This window comes from Wolffia australiana, chromosome 20 (genome assembly GCF_029677425.1).
Source record: "Wolffia australiana isolate 7733 chromosome 20, ASM2967742v1".
In the NCBI taxonomy this organism is placed as follows: Eukaryota; Viridiplantae; Streptophyta; class Magnoliopsida; order Alismatales; family Araceae; genus Wolffia; species Wolffia australiana.
Window position 1 is genome coordinate 2,606,587 of NC_135854.1, and position 16,739 is coordinate 2,623,325.

The following is a 16,739-nucleotide window of genomic DNA, read 5'->3' on the forward strand; positions in this document are numbered from 1 at the left end:
TGGCAATCCAGAACAAGTACATTCTACAAGGATTTAGATAAATTGATATATATATATTGTAGGAAAGAGGGAGATAGTGTGAGAAAAATCAAGGAAAATGAGGAAGAAGTGACAAGAAATAGAAAGAGAGGGTACAAGGTTTTGCCTCACATTAGAGCTGATCACCTCATGCCTCTGTTGGGATAAATTATTGTTTTATATGTTGAATGCAATCACTAATATTTTTTCAAAACATTTTTTCCTCCAATATCCAGAGGATGGGAAAGTAGAATAAGTTATTATATGTCTCAAGCCATCGCCTCTCAAGTCTCAACCCGTATTTAACTGTGATGGAATGTTTTGAATTTATGAAAAAGATAGAATGAGATGATAAGGTATAAAATGTGAAGATAGAATAAGTTAAAATAAGTTACTATATCTAAATTCATTAACTAAGTTAACATATTTGGAATCCAATATCAATTTTCTGATATCATATACTGAACATGACAATATATTTAAATCAGAAATGCTTCATATATACTGGCTCTGATATCCAGTAATAGTTTCCCTGATACCCTACATAATTCACAATTTAATTAAAGTTTCATAGTTTAATTATCTAACTTTAGGTTATAAATTGTAGTAGCAAATTTGAGATATCGAATATCTTCCGGTGCATCAAATATCTGAAATTAAATTTTACAATAACAAAATAAAACTATCGAAATTTCGAAAGCTATTGATAAAATTGCGTTAAACTAACAAATGCCCAATATCCTGTGGGCTTACCTTGAGCCACTCAACAGGTCAATCAGATCAAATCAGCTGAGATGATCTGTCAATTTAGTTTAAAAAAAGGATACAAGGGACGAGAAAATGTATTTAACTAAAAAAACAAAAAACAGCCAAGCCAAAGCTATTAAAAAAAATTTAAAAAAAAAGATAAAGGCAGACTGATGAACTAGAGCAGGGTTCATTTCTGTACATTTCAAACGTACCTCCCTCAACCTATGCAACTTAATCATCACTTTCCCTTGCTTTCCTGCTCATATCTGAGTACTGACCTCCCATCAACGTCAACGTCTCCTCCCACAAGCCCAAGGCAGAGTCCACCGATCCAACGCCGATCAAATCTGAGCTACAGGCAGCAACAATCCAGTAACCAGACTCAATCTCCTCCCTCAGCTGATCCACTTGCCAGCCAGCATACCCAACAAAGAACTGAAAATCCTGCGACCGAAATCTTCCGTTCTTCACGAGCCTGGAGGCCTCCCCGAGACCGTTACGGGCACCGAAACAGACGCCGGGCAGGACCTGTTCAAAGTTTGGGACCGAGGAGCTCTCCCCTGCTCTCAGAAGGAACATGCTGGCTTCGAGCGGGCCGCCAAAGTATAGAGGGCAGTCGGCGAATGTCGTGGCGAGGTCTGGGTTGGTGGGTTTCATGTGTTTGATCCTCTTGTGAAGCGGGCGATTGAGGATGACGCCAAAGGGACCGTCTCTCGGGTCCCTGGTTCCAATTCTGAGCATCAGGATGACTGTTCTTTCGAATGTGCGCACCCCGTCGAGCTTATCAGTCGCAATCAGGATGCACCCCGTCTCTGGGACAGGGATTGGGTGAGCCCATTTCGAGCCGAGCTTGCCCGATCTCTTCGTTGAGTTCGTGTCGTTGAGTTCTCTTCCTTGTCCCTGTAATGCATGCATCTTGGAAGCGTTAGCTACCCCATTAGACATGCTCGTTCTTTTTGTGGGAATTTGTGCGAATTGTTCGTTCTGTTCGGTTTTCTGAACAGAACAAAAAACAAAATAGAACAGATCATCGCGCAGACCTGTGTGCGGTTCTTTTGTTCGCTTTGTGCGAATTTTGCTCTAGTTTTGTGCGAATGTGCGAATTTGTGCGAATGTGCGAATTTTGTTTGTTTTTGAAAAAAAAGAACAGAACAAAGAACAAGGCCCTGTGCGGTTCTTTTGTGCAAATTTTTCGTTCGTTTAAAACGAACAGAACAGAACGACCATGTCTAGCTATCATCATGGTTTGATAAGAATATGTAAGACGATTTCAGGGACGACGAGGGAAAAAAATCCGGGCCAGGGAATCATGAAACGGGAAAATTTGCAAGGCAGAGAGATGATAGACCAGGAGAGGGAATCTAGACTTAAACTGTTGAAATGATGGAAACAACTCAAGAGGGGGAGAAGGATAGTACCATTAATCAAGGTCAAAGTTTAGCTGGGCCGCAGAAGGATGATTCGATTTTACTCTTTGATGACATAATTTCACTAATAATAAGATCAAAGGTGATAGATGATATCGATGATCAAAAAGTATGGGGGCACTCTAAGAGAAAAGAGAGAATATAAAATAAATAATGAGATCAAATTAGATCATGTGCTGGCATCGTGTAGTCTGAGGTGAACCAGAGAGAGGTTGAGTGAATAAAAAAACAAATCACGATCAAATAAATATCAAGCGACACCACCATCATTTATTCTGAGATTAACTAAGCGAGAGAAAAAGAGCTTCAAGAAAGAATAATATGAAAGTTGACAGTACAATCGACAGCACAAGAGAGTTTACAGTACAAAGAGTAAGAAATGTATTCAAAACATACAAAAAACAAGAACAATAATGAAATCATACTAAAATATTCTAGGGATAGGCAGAGAGAGTATATAAAACAGAGAAAAATATCAATAATGAAACATAATAAAATCTTAGTTTCTAGGGCTAAGAGGAGAGAGAGAGTAGAACACAAAACGGTGATTGCCTTTATTCCAGCTTGCATGATTAAAAATAACTAAAACAAAGAGCTAATATCAAGGTTCAACTGCGAAGAAAAGCATGATTCATACCTGCTTTAAATTTCGGTTCTAGGGCTTAAGTGAAGAGAGAATAGAGAAGAGAGAGAGTGAGAGAGAATGTGAGTGGGCGAGTGAGGGAGATAGAATATATGGGACATAAATGTGATCGGCATTACCCTTGCTTGTATGATTAAAATTTCTAAAAACAAGAACTAATATCGCGGTTCAGACCCACTTTGAAAGGGATTTCTTTATAATCTTTTTTTTTAATTTAAGGTGGAATTAATTTTGAGACAACTTACCTTCTCATGGGCTACAAGATTTGCCCTAAATGTTCGCCAGTCCAGGTTCAGGTTATGTGATTTCTGCTCAAAAGAGTCATCAGCTGACACTGTATCCTCCGGAATTTCGTCAGGAATCGACGGATCACCGCCATCTGAGAATTGAAAAGAACCAGTGAGCAGCCACTAACATGATTAAAAGTATCTAATACAGAATGTAATCATACAAATGTGGTACAAAAAAAATCTCAAGTCCATGGATATTTAGTTCCTCAGAAAATTGATCTTCTGACAAAAGTAGTACTTCATTACAAAGAGAGTAATCATCTGTTTAGTAAAGATATGAGGCGTTAAAATCAAGTTCTTCATAAATAGAAATTTTCCGAGTATTGATGTAACGCGTTGCCATTAAGGGTTCAAAACATATTTCGAAAAAAATAATAAAATAAGGATTCAAAATAAAGTTCTTCAAATGATAAAATGTTCTTTTAAACGAACTGAACGGAAGTTTTTTTGTTGAGGCACAAAAATAGTAGGTCAAATCATAAATTAATTGTTAAATTCAAAGCGGAAGAATCTGAAAGATTTATGCTCGAATGATGCTCATGCATTCAGAATAGTGAATTGATCTCGATATTGAATTTGTAGAAGACCAGAATTTCGGTCGGCTGTGCATGGAAGACGGAACCAAACCGGACGAATTTACATGTTAATAAATGAATTTTCATTTATGATTGACCAGATGGATCGCCATTCGGCAGTAAAAAAAAGATCTTACGAACGAAAATAGTTCAAGAGAACGAACGAAAAGAAAAATTATTCGTAGAATATAAAATTGTAAATTATAGTTATATTCATGATGAACAAATCTGAAAGATGTTTGCTCAATCATCCTCGTCCATGGGAGAGCATCGGATCCTGAATTGATTTCGATATAAAAATAGGGAAAAATCTAAATTTCCCTCGGAAATGCAATGGAAGAGGGGAGCTCCTGATCCAAACGGGAGGAATTAACTTGTTCATAGATGTAAACTCTTTCCGTCGACCGACGAGATGGAAAAATTATTCGCAAAGGGCAACAAAACACTATTATAAAATACATAATTATAGTTAAATTCACGACAGAAAATCCGAAAATTTTCGCTCCGATCATCTGCATGCATTCACGGAGGAGCTACGGGCCCCCAAAATCAATGTTGATACAAAAAAAATTTCGAAAAAGGCAAAAAATTTTGCACAACTCAGCATTAAAAAACAGATTGCCGAAACCAAACCAGAAGAATTCTCCCGGCCGCTCCTCCTTCCCTTCGCCGCCACCCTCCAAGAACGGAAATGCGACGAATCCAATCTCCCCCCGTCCATCACCAAGCCGGAAACTCTCATCCAGCACGCGCTCTGCTGCCCCGAATTCATCCCTTTCCTCAATCCCCACGCAAACTCCCTACCACCGCCGCTTCTCAGATTGATCGACCATAGATCCACCGCCATCTCCAGATTCACCAAATCCTCTGGAAAAGACGACGAACTCCGGCCGATCGATCTCCCTCCGCGCGATCCCAGGCGAGAACGATCGGATAGAGTCTTGCTCCACCTCGAAGAATTTGGGACGGTTGGCAATTGAAGAGACTGATCAAGATTCAAGAGAGAGAAAGATGAGAGAGAAAGAGGAGAGCCTAGAGAGAGAGTGGTTATATCCATATGAGAGAGAAAGCGACTGAAGGAGTGCACTCACCTGTGGGTAAGGTTACTCGCGGCTGCTACGGCTCGTCCCGTCATCCGTCAGATTCCTTTCGGGGGCCTGACGGATGATGGATGACGGATGACGGATGACGGATGACGGAACAGTTTTTAACCTTACCAATGTCTTGTTTGGATTTGACTAGTCAATTTCAAAGTCAATAGTCTAGAGAGAGTGTGTGGGTTTATCCACTAGTGAGATAGAGAGAGAGAGTGACTGAAGGATTGCACTCATCTGTGGGTAAGGTTACTCAGCGGCTACTACGGCTCGTCCTGTTATTCGTCAGATTCCTTTCGGGCCCGACGCGACAGATGACAGATGACGGAGCAGTTTTTAGCAAATTCCTAAACCTTAACCGATGTTTGGTTTGGTTTTGACTAGTCAATTCCAAAGTCAAACTAGAAAATTCAAATTAATGGGAGAGAGAGAGAGAGAGACTTCCTGGTAGAATGGACGAGGACGAGGACTGGCGGAGTCGACGTTGCGAAGAAAGACAATGACTGATGAAGCAGACGCCGTTGGTGGAGTCGTCATTACCGAATGGGGATTCACTTAATATTCGATGTCCTGCCCTCTAACAAATAGAGCTACATGAAAGACGAAAAGGCCCGTAGTGGTCTTACGATACAGGACGAATTGTATCAGACTGCAAGAGAGTAAGGTTTTTGAATGATATAAAATTTAAATAAATATTATAACCGGTCTTAGGACCAGTTTGATCCCTGGATAGTAACCATATAGGCTGTCTCGGTTCATTCCGGTCTGTCCACGGATGTCGTCACCACGAGGACGAGAGGATGATAACATTTCATCAACCTCTTCATCCATCTCCATCCAGCTGAATAATAGGTGAATAAATCGTCATCTTCCATGTATTGTTATTCAATTAAAAGGACCGGCTATACTAATTAATTTTTTAAAAGTAAATATTAATTAATACAGGTGAGGGTACTAAGCGTCATCGTCAGTCGTCTTCAGTGAGATAAGTTGACGGATGAGGAACCGTCATCGTCATCAAATGGGGACGAACGGACGCGGAGCACGCGATTCGGATCCGACGGGGAATATGCCTCCGAGGAATGTAAATGGCATCGAATCCGCGCAGAAAGAGATTCTGTTATTATATTCCGGGTACGTAGCGATTTTCACGGAATAGCTCCGTCCTGAAATTTTAAAATAAATATTTTTGCTCTTATATGTTATAATTTATTCAGACAGTTTTTATTTATATGTATTTACAACTGGTGAATGTCCATCCGGTGCATCAAAAAACTGTAAGAAGTGAAATTTGAAAAACACAGAAACCAAATATTTTCATTCTTGATATGTTATAATTTATTCTAAGATTATTTCGTTAATGTACATACAATAGCTTACTGCTAGTTAACTCCGTCGCAAAATTAGGTTCTTATTTTTTCATTTTTCACTTACTTTTTTATGGAGTCAACGGACACTTACTTATTGTGCGTACATATTCAATTAACGGGCATATTTTTAATTTTTATTTTTTAAATTTTATATGTATGCATGTTTTTTTTTCATTTGTCTACTTGTTCGATTTTTTTAATTAACGGGCATGCTGGCCGTCCACGGACAGTCAACCCATCTGACCACCTACGTAGATCATCTATAGCTTTGTTATATTTATTTACAAATTATTTTTATATGTTCTAATAGATATATATACGATGATCTAAATAGGTGGTCAGATGGGGTGACTGTCCACGGAAAGCCAGCATGTCCGTTAACTCAATAACAAAATTAATAACAGACATTATGCATATAGTTTCATCCCATTGTAATATTATCATAAAATTATTTTATTTGTATAAGTCGTATATAACAAAGACTCAATTTTAAGATTTATTATAATTTTATGTGGATTTTGACAGGGCCACGGAGCAACTTTAAAAATCAAGCAAAAAGGTATAGACAGTATATCGTAGAAGGAATGTTTTTTGCTCTCAAGGAATATGGTGTATAACTATGGAAAATATTTTCCCTCTTGGCTTATCGAATTATTTTAATGTTATGTGTATGTGTATAAAGTATATAATTTATGCTATATTTATATGGACAAAAAGGGCTGTTGACAAAGTTTAAAAATCAAGACAAGAGCGGTGGATGGTGCACAATTAACTCTAGACTTTCTACGCGTGGAGATAAATCTTAGCAAAAACAACAGCAAATAAGTGTGTAATATCAGAATGTTGAATAAAAAAATCGACCCAAAAAATACAGTTTATAATTTATACACTTTTAAACGTGAAGTCTGTGTATAGAAAATCAACCATTAAAGGGACTTTGTTTTAGTCATCATCTAATTAAATCTATTAAGTGGATAAAATATGGAATAAATACCACAATCCAAAGTCTAGAATGGATGAAAGGAAAATATGTTGACTGGTGAAAATCATTGTAGTTTGTCTAAAACTTCATGGTCTCTAGTTCTGCCATAAACATGAAAAATAGACTCAATCAACGCATTAAAAAACATTTAATAGGTATTATAATCATAATAATGAACTACTCAGTTAAATTAGCAGAAAAAAAACTATGCCATCGACTCCTGGACAGGATTCATCAATCTTAATAAATCAATACTTAAATCCCTAGCGTCCCATATTTATTTTATTTTCAAAGCCATAAAGGCTTCGAAGTTCTAACAAATCCCAAGGAGTTTATTAAGATTCATTGGATAAATTAATCAATAAAATGTTCTATAATTCAACACAGGGGGATGGAAAGAACTGAAAAAACACTCCAAAATACATTTCCCCGTTTTTGTTCAAACAAGAAAATGGAACAAAAAGTATGATGTTTCGTATCCAAGATAACAAGAGAGAAACAATATTTTAACTGCCTTATCGCGAAGATAGAAAAAACTTTGGATTCCTACCAAAATACACTCACCTTTGTTTGTTAATATTACCAAAGATAAAATGATGATACGACAATTACATAGCAAATTCATACCCAATCTCTCAGTCTTGCATACCTACTCGTCTCACACAATGAAATCAACCAATTGACAAGAAACTTTAAAAATTCTTTGCGTTCAATACAATATCAAGCCAAATATTATGGCAAAAACATAAACCCTTTCTTCCCTAACTGACAATCATTCAGGTTTGCTGTCAAATTGTCATGAAAGTGTGAAGCTGATCCAAGGACACTAAAAAAAACCTTTAGGAACTGCAGCATTGAGTCTTTCTGATGTCATCCCCTGGACTTGAAACATCAATCGTTTTCCCACCTTTTACACCTGCAACAGAGGAAGCAGTAGTGTTTTCACTAGATGCCAGACTCTTCTTGCTGACCATTTTGTATATCTCTCCGAGGACGATCTGGAACGCTTGTTCGACGTTAGTGGCGGTGAGGGCCGATGTTTCTATGAAGAACAGACCTTCTCTCTGGGCAAAACTCTTTGCCTCTTCGACCGGGATCGCACGTAGCTGTTCGAGATCAGTTTTATTCCCAATCAGCATGATTATGATGTTGGCATCTGCATGGTTTCGGAGCTCGTTGAGCCATCTGATCACATTTTCGAAGGATGTGTGCTTCGTCACGTCATACACTATCAGGGCACCAAAGGCTCCCCTGTAGTAAGCACTGGTGATGGCCCTGTATCTCTCCTGACCTGCTGTGTCCCAGATCTGAGCTTTGATGATCTTTTCGTCCACCTGAATAAAATATATAAAAAATATCAGACAAGCTTCCTTTTTCGACTCCGATCTGTTTCACAAGCATTCTGCAAAAGATTGGAAATTTAATTTAATATAAATTAACATCTTGAAAACAAAATTTTGTGAAAATGAAGTCAGACAAAAAATAATCATTCTGTCGCCATCGTCATCCTCCATACTTCCACGCAAAGAGAGAGTATGAATCACGATGTTGTTGTCATCATCATCATGCAATCTCTGAGGGTCATTTCAACTTTGAATTCTTCATCATTATCTCTTATTGGATGTAGGTGACAAAGTTTTTGGACGTGGACGACAATTTTTTTTCCTCCGCTGACGTCAACAATGAAGAATAACTAGAACAGGGAGGGATCACTAATTCAGTAGAAATAAATATTTTCAAAGTATTTCCACAGATTGATAAAGCCTAAAAGTGGGCGACTCAATCCATTAGTAGGCAATCGAAAGAAAGGACACAGACAAACCCTCTCTCAGGGAAAAATACAGGTCGACCAGCTGCCTAAGATGTTTGCCGATAGGATCCCCTCATGATTGAACAGGAACATCACAATACACTTAGAGATCGGCTAGGATCAGTCATACGGGAGGTATAATATTTCTAGAATAGATCTCGTCACACGGAAAATCAAAGGAACAGAAAGATGAATCACCAAACAATGTCAAGAAAGGAATTCCCAAAATCTCGAGAAATGGAAGGGATGATGTCTGGGGAAAGAACATGGATGGAAAGAAGATTGAAGTGTGAAGGAAAAGCAAGAACCCAAGAAGACCATATGGGTACTTCTCCCCCTCCGGATCGGAAAATATCTCCCATTATCCAGACCGCTGAAGCAGCAACTGAATTCTTAGTTCTTCTGACCCGCCCTCTCCTCCTTGTATAGGACTCGAGATCCAGTCAAAGCTCTTTGACCAGATCGGTCAATATTGGGTCAAAACTGTTAGACCGCAAATGTGATATTTTGAATTCTTGATTCCCCAAGTAAATGATAGTTCCTATCATTTGCCTCCAGGAGTAAACCAGGCTCTGGCAGATGATGACGAATTTGGCATAGTCATCCCAAAAGTTTGTCATCCATTTTATGTTCTGGACCAATGTCAAAAGATGATGAATTCATCACCAAGACATTTATACCAATGACGATAATGATGAAAATTAGTCATTGTCATATTCATGGCACTTGCCAAAATCTAGTTTTCACAGGTCCTAGAGATACTGATTTCCTTTTAAAAAACATAAGAGTGACTAGTCTTCATGTTTTAACCGGCTTTGGACACGTTGCCGTCTAGGAACGTATCATGAAGGAGGAGGCCTTGAATGCGTATCCTTTGTTACACGTGCCTCCCATCTACTTCAAAGATCAAAATTCTCAGATTATGAAATAGCAGCGCCGATAATTTTCTGAAATATCCTAACAAGTGAAAGACATTCGGACAAAAATGCCAATGAAGAGGTAAATTGATCACAACGAGATTTGGAGTCGTCAAAATGCACTTATCGAATTAGATTTGTATGAATTTGTGTCTGCTAGAAGCCAGTAATCCCTGATAAAAGTTCTGAGAAACAATCTACTCTAGAACCCCCTGTAACATGACCAGCAAGTTCAGATCGGAAGCGACGCGGAACAAATAATGGCTAATTATGCTTCATCTCACTGGAAAACGCCTTCAGGAAACTAATTAAATGAGTTTTTAGGGGCAGAAAAAGAAAATTGTTCCTAGAAGAATAAACAAGACTTTAACAATGGAGCATTGATCATGAAAAACAATGGTTAATTATGCTTCATCTCATTGAATAACTGATACACCACGTTTCTTCTCCAAGAGAAGGCACGCATGAGAAAACCCACATTGACTAAGTGCAAGAATGGGTAAAAATAAAGTGGAAACGGGAGAGAGCGGGTATGACTCATTTTTCAAGAATTCAGTTGCTGAGAGCGGACTAAAGACTGGGGAAGAGGATCGGCCCTGCAAACCAGGGTGATCTCCATCGTTTCTATCCACTTCATTCTCTTTTCTGATTAGCGGATGAATCTATTATCATCATTGATAGCTTGATACTGCACGATCTCGCATTTTATTAAATAGATCTTTGATCTTGTTCATACAAGTTTTCCCAGCTGATCGATATCAAAAAACGCCTTCAGGAAAATAATAAAACGGAAAATTGTTCCGTGAAGAACAAACAAGAACTCAAAAATGGAGCATTGATCATGGAACATTGAACATAAACATACATCTACGAGTTCTAAGGGGAAACTTCTTTATGGATCGCAATCAACTCCCAAAGGATGGCTGGCACTCGACCAGTGAAGATCAAAAAAAATATACCAATACAGCATTGAAGAGGGAAAACAGGAAAATACATGATGGATCCGAATCAAACTCCCAAAGGATAGCTGGTCACAGTTCAAATCCGTATAAATAATCGGTAATTGTGCTTCATCGCACCAAGAACGCCCTCAGGGAAACCCACTGAAAAGCTTTACACGATGAATCAAGACAGAATTTAGCAAAGAACAAGAAAACCAAGAACACCCATTTATCAGATTCAGATGCAGAAATCAAAAAACGGGTAAATAAACGAATCAACCGCCGACCTGAACGGCGCGAGTGGCGAACTCTACCCCAATGGTAGATTTGGAATCCAGAGAAAACTCGTTGCGGGTGAAGCGGGAGAGAAGATTAGACTTGCCCACAGCGGAATCTCCGATCAGCACGATCTTGAACAAGTAATCATACTCTTCGTCTAGCCTCCGGACCATGCCCATTTCTCTCTCTCTCTCTCTAGACCTCTCTTTCTCTCTCTAGGTGGGAGAAGAGCGACGGGCTATTGAAGACCAGGCGATGCGAGTGGCAGGACCATGCTATGAATACCAGAGAGATTGAGTGAGCAACAGTTGCTAGAAGCGGTGATCTACCCGAGAGGAATAAAAAAATCTGAGCTTTCCCTTTGGAGAATCTACGCGAAAATCGGTCGATTTGTGAAAATTTTGATCTGGGCACGCGGGGATGTCGATCAGAGGATCTGGGCAACGTGATCTGATCGAGATACTCGATCAGTCGGCGCTCGATCGATCAGGACGATCGTAACTAAAATAAAAACAGTAAGAAAAAGAGAGGGTGTCGGAGAGAGTCTCTCTCTCTCTCTCATTATTGTTCGATTCTCTTTCTTTCTATCTCTCTCTTTCTTTATCATTATTGTTCGATTCTCTCCCTCTATATCTCTCTCTTTATATATCTCTCTATCTCTATCACTCTTTATATGTCTCTCTATCTCTCTCTCTTTATATGTCTCTCTATCTCTCTCTTTATAAGTCTCTCTCTGAGTGTTTCTCTCTCTTTCTTAATCATTATTGTCGGACTGTCTCTCTCCCTCTCTCTCTCACTGTTTCTCCCTCTTTCTTTATTATGATTATCTGATTGTCTCACTCTTTCCATCTCTCTCTCACTTGATCCCTCACTCACTCTCCTTCTCTTACACCCTCTTTCTCTCTCTCAAACACAACCCATCACTCACTCTCTATATAATATATATACTGTTCTCTCACACCCTCTTTCTCCCTCTTGAACTCACTCTCTGTATATATATAAGACAGGGAACAAGCCCATTAATCTATATTTTTTTTTTTTTTTTTTTTTTTTTATTATTTTTTTTTGTTGGCACGCCAAGTTACCTGGTGATGATGCTATCTTCCCTTTTACCGACTCTTTATCTTTGACATCGTTGTCGATGTTGTCTTCGTCGCCTTCATCAGTTCCTCCTCCCCCTTCACTATCTTCCACATCGCTGCTACTACACGCACCTGCCTTATCCTGCATTAACTTGGTCTCAAAGCCAAAGGATATTTACCTAATGGTTCTTGGTCTCATCTTGTCCTAGTCAAAGCGTCTCGAACACCGAGTTGTGGGACTTGTCGTTGGAGCACAAGCAGTCGACAATCACTTCGCCTGCATCGAGACAACGCTCGGTCTCATCCTCACATGCCTAGGCCTAGTGTGCTATGTATCTGGTCAAGCCATCATCCTGCTTGTTGGGGGGACCGCCACCTTGACCATCAACACCGTGACAATGAGCCTGCCCTCTATTGCTCATAGGATGAAGGGGGTGTCGCTCATTATTGTCACCCCAAAGACAAAGAGAATTGTCATGACAGAGGACGCGTCATGTGTCATCTCACGAGCAGTCCTTCTCCCAGTCCTTGCTGCACCAAACAGTGTGTGGCCTAAAGTCATCCCTTTGTCGAGCACGCCGACTGTCGTCACCATATCGAAGAAGGTACCATTGGACATCCATTCCATCATGGATGCCACACTAGAGGGCCTGCCTTCCACCACCATGGACGCCCCTTCCAGTTGTCGTTATTGCCTCGCTAACAACCGTTGTCGCCCCTTCTGGCCGTCGCTGCCACCTCACCAGCCACCACAGTTACAACTCAGTCCACAGCCATGGTTGCCCCACCAACCACCACTACCGCCCTATCCTCCGCGATTAGGTTTAGAGGCCTGGATATGGGTGAACATAAGGATTCCATGTACAATAAGACTTATAACAGAATCACAATGACATTACAAAATTAATGAGATGAATCACCTCTATGCGGATCACATCCATGATTTCTTGGATCCTCAATCGAGACAAATTGAGCTGCTCATGTGTGTAGCTTCTTGATGTATCCACGTGGTCCATGCCACGTCAAATCTCATCCTTTGCCTTGGCGAGCTCTGTTCAACCTCTGTCACCATCGTTACGTAATCCCGATCACATCGAGAGTGGAGGGGAGGTGCGGAAGAAGGGAGAAGAAGGGGGAGGCCCTTGAGAAATTCTGACATGGGTGAATTTCGTTTAGGTCATTCTCCTATTTATACTAAGTGGGTATTTTTTATAAAACCCCCCAAAAAATAGGTATAGCTTCCGACATCTAAAAGTCCATTTGTGTGTGACAATCTAGGACCATGTAATAGTTTAGTTAAAAACTCGAGTAGCAGAATAACCTTCAATGGCCTTCCAAATTAATTAACTATATCATCATATAGATTTATTAATATTGATCGATTTAACCCAATCAATAGGTTGAGTCTCTATTCCGTGGGGTGCCAAGCAACACCTGGTACTCTAATAGATATAGAGGAATGTGTATTAACTCACTCATGGATCCTGTTCATCATCAGTTATCGTGTACATATAGTCTCTCATCCACTTGAGGCTCTTAGGACAACTTAGGGTATGGTCAATTATCAAACCCTAATTGGTCATCCAAGTTAGTATTAACACATTCAAAAATCATAATAAAAATATTCTCCGATATTTCACTACTGTGGATGAAGAAATCATTATATCATTTTACAGAGGGTGTCTAATCCCATATTGACCTCTCAATTATCTTTGATAACTTCTTGGTGCACCCAAACTAAGATTGTTTAGAATTCCATTATTAGAGACTCATTTAACTTTCCGTCCACAAGACGTCTTTCATATCTCAAGTTTATGGATAGCTTGCACAATCATGATGTGAATCGACCTGATTGACATTTTTGCGTAATAACATTCAAGTATTCATAAGGATCAATTTACTGAACTCTATCTACTAAAGATCACCCACTATCTATCCTTAGTGTCTCCAAACTAATGGCTACGAGACCGACCATACTCATCATATGAGTGAGGACAGATAATATTATTTTATCTCGATACTTCAATGTTCTTCTTGAGTATCCTTTTAATGAATATTTAGAACACGTGCTTAAATACAAATGATCTCTGTATTACGATCTCATCATAATTTCTTAAGTCCGATCATGTATTCATGGACTTCATTATAAGCGTCACACATGCACTATAATGAATATATTCTATCAATGAATATGGAACCAAATCTGGAATGTGTGATTGGCTTGCAGGCCACATATATTTCCAGGTGCTAAGAAAAGAAGATCCTAATAATGTAAAAACAAAGAGATAATGATGCTCCATATTTTGTACTTTCCCCTTGCCTTCTTCACCTAATAATTTTTAGAAGCTTATTTTGTAAAAATAATATTAATATATTTGAGGAATTATAATATGTGAATATTTATTTAGATTTTATTTCAGATAAAAGTGATATTTATTTAGTTATATAGTTCAAATTATTTCTAAAAATCGTAGAAATATCAAAACTCATACTTTAGACATTTGAATTCCTCTATTATAGGTTAATAAATATCGTATCATTTTAGATTCATATTGATATTCATTCTGAACACAAATATAAGTCAACCGTTTAGTTAATAAGAAATATATAAGCACTAAAGAGTAATGTACTACCCAAAACCACCTTTGGGGTGTCACCCAATCCAAATTAGGAATCCACAAATGATACCTGTTGTAAGATTTGTCCCATGTCATATTCTGAAAGGAAATACTTTTGTGAGCATGGATATATTTTTTTATGAATTTTATGACATTGAAATAATTAAGAATGATTTTTATAAGGCCAAATACATACTGTTTAATATTTCAACATGCCATGTGTTGCCATTCCACTTGATCAAATAGGGACTAATCATCAAATTCAACAGTTTTTAATATTCTCAATCACTGAAAATTATCATTATGGCATAACAAAAATTTTATGCCTTAATGGATAGTCACTTACACATTCTTATTTTTTTATTCACATAGAGGATGAGGCCCTTGAAAAACATAAAGAGGTTAAAAGATGGAATAAAATATTTTAATATTATATGAATATTTAATTTTTATGCACATATGATAGAGATTTTATTGGCGAAAAGCTTCAACCATGTCTCATCATACAAGCAATCGACATCTATGCATGAAACATACGTTTATATTTGACTCATGCGGTAACATTCTATTCATATATGAAAAATGAAAGTGCGGATGTGGTGAAGGCTAGATGATAACACTCATTATTAATAATGAAAGTGTGGATGTGTTAGCATCCTATTTGTAGATGAAAAATGAATGTGTGGATATGGAGAAGGATAGATGATAACACACATTATTAATAGGCTAATCTGATGCTACTTGTTTATTCATAGTAAATTGGATGTATATGTGTGTTGTCAATCTTAAAGGGATTAAATTTATTTTTTAAAATTGATTTTTTTATTTTTTTGAATTTTAAAGGATTTTTCTGACATCATATCTGAAAGAAAATGATTTTCAATCGGAAAAATTATTTTTCCTGAATTTTTTTGACATTATATTCATAAAGATTTGAATTTCCTAAATTGGGATATATGAACATATATTGGGATTTATATTTAAATTTTTATGAAGAATGTATTTTTGGGTTTTACTTCCACCGTCCCACATGTCACCATTTGACGAATCAAACACGCCCAATAGATTACTAATACTAATGATTGGCAACTAATCATTAAATCTCACTAATGATTGGTGTCCTCTAATCATTATGGCTGCACAATCAATGATGCCATGCTGATATTGATTACTGCTAGTGTTATTTTATAATATTTTGCTGTAGACGATGACATGGCCCAATAAAAAAAATGATGATTTTTTTGCATGAGAAATCCGTGTGTGGACTGAGGCTGGTGAATTTTAAAAGAAGCCAATTTTAGATACTTTGATAGTGATGGGGCTGACTCATGTGTCATGAGACATGTGCAGTGTACATGTACCTCTTTATTTGGTCTTTTTAAAAATATGTGTTGATGTGGCGCACACTGACCTGCTGCCACCTCACACTTGTATTCTCTTTATTATGTGAATATTATTAACTAACTAAGGATCGATTTAACCCAATTGATATGTTAAGTTTCCAGCCCATGGGGTGCCAAGCTACACCTCATGCTCTAAAAGATACCGAATAGTGTTTGAACTCTCTCATGGAACCTTTACCACCATTGTTTGCCGTATATGTATAATCCATTATCCGCACGAGACTCTCTGATAAGCCGAAAATAGGGGTAAAAATTACGCAAATTTTTTTAGCCCTTGTCGTTGTGAATTTTTGGCTTATGCAATAAAATTTATAAAACTCTACTTAATATGTATAGTGATAAGTATGAGTGTCGTCCAAGGGAGGCAAGTAGGAATTTCAATTTGATTTTATTTTTGGTGTTTTAGATCCTAATTAGAGTGAATTTGATCTTCAATGAGGATCAAGTCACCCTAATTAGGTGAGAATTTAGAGAGGGGGATAGAAGAGATGAGAAGACTAGAAGAATTAAGGGCTCTAAATTCCCTTCTTTGATCCTAAT

At 38.1% G+C, this 16,739-nt stretch overlaps 2 protein-coding genes across 2 annotated transcripts; both read right to left on the minus strand.

The window, feature by feature from the left end:
- Nucleotides 1–842: 842 nt before the first annotated feature.
- On the minus strand, nucleotides 843–4,731 carry LOC144716110 (electron transporter, putative (DUF179)). Its single transcript, XM_078591160.1, has 3 exons — nucleotides 4,337–4,731; nucleotides 3,084–3,217; nucleotides 843–1,668 (listed from the first exon to the last, which is right to left on the minus strand). Exons 1-3 carry the CDS (start codon nucleotides 4,548–4,550, stop codon nucleotides 1,000–1,002), a joined length of 1,017 nt encoding a protein of 338 aa, XP_078447286.1. The 5' UTR covers nucleotides 4,551–4,731; the 3' UTR covers nucleotides 843–999.
- A 3,089-nt stretch (nucleotides 4,732–7,820) lies between these two features.
- Nucleotides 7,821–11,561, minus strand: LOC144716130 (ras-related protein RABA2a-like). The gene is made up of 2 exons (XM_078591182.1): nucleotides 11,105–11,561; nucleotides 7,821–8,483 (listed from the first exon to the last, which is right to left on the minus strand). Exons 1-2 carry the CDS (start codon nucleotides 11,273–11,275, stop codon nucleotides 7,989–7,991), a joined length of 666 nt encoding a protein of 221 aa, XP_078447308.1. The 5' UTR covers nucleotides 11,276–11,561; the 3' UTR covers nucleotides 7,821–7,988.
- Between the last annotated feature and the right edge of the window lie 5,178 nt (nucleotides 11,562–16,739).